This window comes from Eurypyga helias, unplaced genomic scaffold (genome assembly GCF_000690775.1).
Source record: "Eurypyga helias isolate BGI_N326 unplaced genomic scaffold, ASM69077v1 Scaffold48552, whole genome shotgun sequence".
Taxonomy (NCBI): Eukaryota; Metazoa; Chordata; class Aves; order Eurypygiformes; family Eurypygidae; genus Eurypyga; species Eurypyga helias.
In genome coordinates, this window is record NW_010238838.1 from 1 (window position 1) to 5112 (window position 5112).

The window sequence follows — 5112 nt, forward strand, 5'->3', positions numbered from 1 at the left end:
AGGGACGGGGAGGATCCGGGGAACGCGCCGGGCATGGCCTCGGGTCCGCGCGCCGTTGTGCCGCCGAGGAAAACAAACCGGCAGCCGTGAGGCCGGTTGTTCTGGGACCGGGGAAAGTTTGGAGTTAGAGTGCTTGTGCGTCTGTCCGCGCTCAGGTGGGCTGCGCTAGTTTATTCTAAACTCATTCCATTACAAGGTCGGCCTTTAAATACTTTCCAGTTGGTAGATGTTCGAGTTCATCCGTAGAGCTCTGCCTAACGCTCTAAATCTTCTCCCCAGTGCAAAACGGATCCGTGCATCAGAAGGATGCGTTAAACGACGATGACTTTGAACCCTACTTGAGCCCCCAGGCCCGGCCGGTGAGTACCTGCCAAGGGGCAGGAAGCCCCAAGAGCCCCCCGGTGCTTCCCGCTGCTCTCGAGCCAAGGCGGCTTCGGCATCCTTCTGTTTCCCCGTTTCCACTCGCTGCGTTTTGACGTCTTGCCAGCTTTCTTACCATGACGTGCTGGTTTAGAAAACACCGAATGCCGTTAGATTGTGGTTGGGTGAGGTATAAAGGTTTTAGCCACTTTTTTAGTGATGTAAGGACTTCCTACAGTGGGTGTTCAGCCCCCTTTTGAAGTTACTATTTCTGCTTTTTCAGTTTTACTGTTGTGACCTTGTTTCCTTGCTGGTTTCTGGCTCTTTACACCGTCTGAGGAGCTGCCTTGTGTGGCCTCCTGAAAATGCTTCGCACAGTGCAGGGCTTTCGCAGGATGCTGTCACCGTTCTTATCTCCACCGAGTAAACCGAAAACGCGCGTCACGGGGTTTTCTCTCGTTCTTCACCAAAAAACCCCCCACAGAACACCCGTGTGATAAAGGCTGTTACCACTTTTCAAGAACTTCAGTTAAAAGTGAGCTGGAGAGCTTGTGATCAGCTCCTGAAAGTCTGACTTCCAGATACTTTTCCTCTTCGCTTTCTGCTCACGACTAGCCACGCTGTTAACTGGGTTTTGTTTGTTTTTCTTAATGAGCGGTAGGAGAGTGACACATAACAGATGCAGTTCAGCTGATTAGGTGTTTCAAGTAAGCATTGCAGATAAACATCTGTAGTAGCACTGAGCAGTTAGTTCATTCTCTTGGCTTCTCTTTCCGCTCCGGTGTGATTAGTAAAAATAAGCTCTTCTGGTTTTCCCTTTCTGTGTGCTTTTCATCGTTTTTACTGGTCGGTATAACTTTTTCAGAGAAGTGTTGTGTATTTTATTGGAGCAGAGCAGCAGGTTTCTGTCTCGGTTAAATTGTCAACAAGTGTTTTCCTGGTTTATACCAAAGATAGGAGGCTGAATTTCCTTTAAGGTCCTGTCAGCTGCTCAGAATTCAACCCGTCCATGAAGATGGCTTACTGCATTCAGCTCCCTAAAAGGTTTCAAGCCTAAATTTGACCTGCATAGGGCGCAAGAGTGTGATTACTTTCTTGAGTCTTCAATAAAATTAGCTACTTGCCTAGCAGCTGTCATTAGTGGTGGGTTTTTCTGTCCCAGAAACTACCATCACCATTTTCCAGCTTCCTCCTGGATCTGGAAGTCTTTCCTGCAAAGTGCACTTTGATTTAAATCTTCTAAAGAGAGCAAAGTTGCTGTAATGCTAGAAGCAACATGCTATTTTACCTTATTTTGCATGTTTGATGAAGTTCTGAATATTTAGTTTCTTTCTGGCATGTCACACTAGTAAAAGTACATTGTAAAATCAAGGAAGTGATTGGAGCGTGCCCCCAGGAGGTGGAGCGGAGCCGTTGCTCCAGAAACTCAGCGGGAGTGAGGTAAAACTGCTGTGTTAACTTGGAATGGAACTTTGAGGTGACTTTCCCTCAGTTTGTCACCCTGCTGGGTTGCGTGTCACCTCTGATCCGCGTTGTAACTCACAGTAGAGTAGAAAACAAACCCCCAGTGTTCAGTCTGGAGGGGACCGTGGTGGTTCTGGGCCAACCAGCCAGACTCCTGGTGTAAGGGGACCGAGACATCACTCTTTTCTGCGGGTGGGAGAGGGAGTTAGAGGTAAGGCTCTGAAAGATGAATTGAGCGCAGCCCACGGACGCTGAGTGATGCGAGTGGTTTGTGAAATCCCCCTCCACACAAGCACGAAGTAACCACGTTGTAGTTTTGTGGCTTTTCTTTCAGGTGCAGCATACCCACTTGTCAGCCTAGGGAATTTGGTCGCAGGGTGTTTTAAAGCTCGGATACCCAGTGAGTGATTCTTGGGCAGTTCAAAAACGAGCTCAGCAGGAGTGAGAAGTAGGCTTAAACCCTCGTTCTGGTCTTGAGGTGGAGAGGAATAGTGAATTTGAGGAAATAACTGTACAAAACCTCTTAGTCACTGGTGATCATTAAAAGCCGGTGAAGTTCATTTGCATGCTAATCAGTAAACGTGTCAGTTGTGCGAGCGCGGGGTAGCGGAGCGAGGTGGTGCGTTTGGCGCGGCGTAGTTCCAAACGGCGAAGGGCAGCGGGCCTGTCCCAAACCTGCCTTCAGCTGGCAGCGCTCGGTGCCTCTGCCACCCGAGTGTAGCTGGTGACTGCTCTGCAGGTAATAGCTTAATTCAGACTGCCGTAAGGTGTCCCGGAGCTAGATGGGACGGCATGGAAGGAGAGGTTCTGAGGGGATGGGTTTTCATCTGAAGCAATGGGCTTCGTGCTCTTGAGGGAGAAGCCTGCGGGGAGGGAGTTGCTCCTCTGCCTGCTGGGCTCGGGGTTTAGGTACAAGCCTGCATGTTCCGCTGAAGGTAATGTTCAGGAGGGTGTTGTCACTCTGATAATTGAGGGGAAGTCCCTTCGTCTGCCTTTCAAATGAGTTGGTATCGGTGCTTTGGGACATTGAGCCCTAAGGACTGCTCCTTGGGTTGGGTTTAGCAGGACTGAGTTCCTCAACTCGTGAAACTGTGCCCTGGATAAGGGTTAGGTTTGTCATTAATTCGCTTCTGGGACGCTTTCTGTGGGAAAACAGAAAGGTGGGAGAGTCTTTCGAGGTTTTCATGACTTCACACTGCAAGGTACCGCTTCCTAGTGTTCTACACAACGCAACAGACCTCATCTGACAGAATTCCCGTTGATTTCTGTACGGCTGGGGCCAACCCAGCTTCCCCCAAACCTGTCGCTTTAACTCGGTGGAAGGTGGGGAGCCAAACCAGCTATTTCAGGAGGGTGCCCGAGCCATCTTGAGAGCCTCTGTAGATCTCAGCGTGGCATGAACTCCTGCAGGAGCTGCGCTTGGCACGTGCAGACGTGATTCAACGAGAAATGGAGTAGGGCCTGCTGTGAGCCAAGCTTTTACACGGGAGCTGAACCTGACTTCCGTCTCCTCGGCGGGAGGCTGGCTGCGCGCAGGTCAGGCTCCCGGGTGACAGCGTCCGGTAGCGCGGCTCTGACCGCTCTCCCGAGGGGCCGCAGGTTTGGATGGGCCATGACAGATGCTTTTCACGAAAGCCAGTCTTGGTGGTGGCTGAGAGTTCCCCGAGTTGTAAAATTAGGTATTTGTTTCCATAACCTAAAGGCTACTGGGTTGTTAAAAGGGAGACCAGGGCTGCTTTTCCGCTCTGGATTTGAAGCGATCTTGCTCGTGCAGCTGCTGTCACCGTGCTGTAAAGGGCTGCCACTGAAACCCCAATGATTACTCCTTGTTTTCTTAGGATGTGCCCACAGCACCGGAGCAGTTTGTGTGTGAGGAGTAGGCTCTAAATCCCTGTTTGTTTGCAGGTTCTTGCAGCGTTACGAGCTCTGGAACTCTGAAGTGTGAGGGGATAAAGCCGTTTTCATGGGTAATGAGTTTAAGGAAGGCAATTAGGGGCGTTCGTGGTTCTGGCAGCGCACTTCCCCCTGACCTTTTTCCTCTGTATCCCGCTTCTCTCGGCACCCTCTCCCCACACCCTCCCCTGGAACGGCAAACTTCAGGCAGGAGCAGCCACAAAAGGTAGAAGACAGTATTTGGGTGCCAGGTAAGGTGCTGGCTTCACCGCCTGAGCAGGAGCTCCGGGGCAGCCTTTGGTGTCCTGTCGCGCATCAGCAGCGCCGTGCGCTCCCACCTCGGCGCGGGAATCTCGCCGAGCCTTTGTGTTTCGCCTTCCTGGCAGTGAGATGGGGTTTAGAGCACTTCTAACAACGGAGGTGTTTCAAGGCCGGGCCTGTTTACCTGCCCAGCCCGAAGGTAGGGAGGGGTGAGGCACGGGGAAGTCTGGGATGGCTTTTCTTCTTGGTCCCTTGGGATTTGTTCAACTCTTTCTAACTATTCAGCGCTTATTTTCTCTGGTGTTTTTCTTTCAGAATAATGCATACACTGCAATGTCCGATTCCTACTTACCAAACTACTACAGCCCCTCCATTGGATTCTCCTACTCCTTAGGCGAAGCCGCCTGGTCTACGGGGGGTGACCCACCCATGCCCTACCTAACCTCCTACGGACAGCTGAGCAACGGGGAGCCTCACTTTCTCCCAGACGCCATGTTCGGGCAGCCGGGGGCCCTTGGCAGCACTCCGTTTCTGGGGCAGCACGGCTTTAACTTCTTTCCAAGTGGGATTGACTTTTCGGCTTGGGGGAATAACAGTTCTCAGGGACAATCCACTCAAAGCTCCGGCTACAGCAGCAATTACGCCTACGCCCCGAGCTCGCTGGGGGGAGCCATGATTGACGGGCAGTCGGCCTTCGCTAACGAGACGCTGAACAAGGCTCCTGGCATGAACACCATCGACCAAGGGATGGCAGCTCTGAAGCTGGGCAGCACAGACGTCGCAAGCAGCGTCCCAAAAGTCGTCGGTTCGGCTGTCGGGAGCGGATCCATTACCAGTAATATCGTGGCATCGAACAGTTTGCCGCCTGCTACTATCGCTCCTCCGAAGCCAACCTCCTGGGCTGACATCGCTAGCAAACCGGCTAAGCAGCAGCCCAAGCTGAAGACCAAGAATGGCATTGCAGGTTCAAGTCTTCCACCGCCTCCCATAAAACATAACATGGATATTGGAACTTGGGATAACAAAGGGCCAGTGCCAAAAGCCCCGTCGCAGGCCTTAGTTCAGAATATTGGTCAGCAGCCGGCCCAGGTGTCCCCTCAGCCCGTGGGTCAGCAGATCAATAACAGCCCACCG

The 5112-nt window shown here is 52.1% G+C and overlaps 1 protein-coding gene across 1 annotated transcript; it reads left to right on the top strand.

The window, feature by feature from the left end:
• Positions 1 to 283: 283 nt before the first annotated feature.
• On the top strand, positions 284 to 5106 carry LOC104503263 (YTH domain-containing family protein 2-like; the record flags this gene model as incomplete). The annotated part of the gene is made up of 2 exons (XM_010147957.1): positions 284 to 359; positions 4294 to 5106. A coding segment is annotated over exon 2 (795 nt), but the record flags the coding sequence as incomplete, so codon positions are not given.
• Between the last annotated feature and the right edge of the window lie 6 nt (positions 5107 to 5112).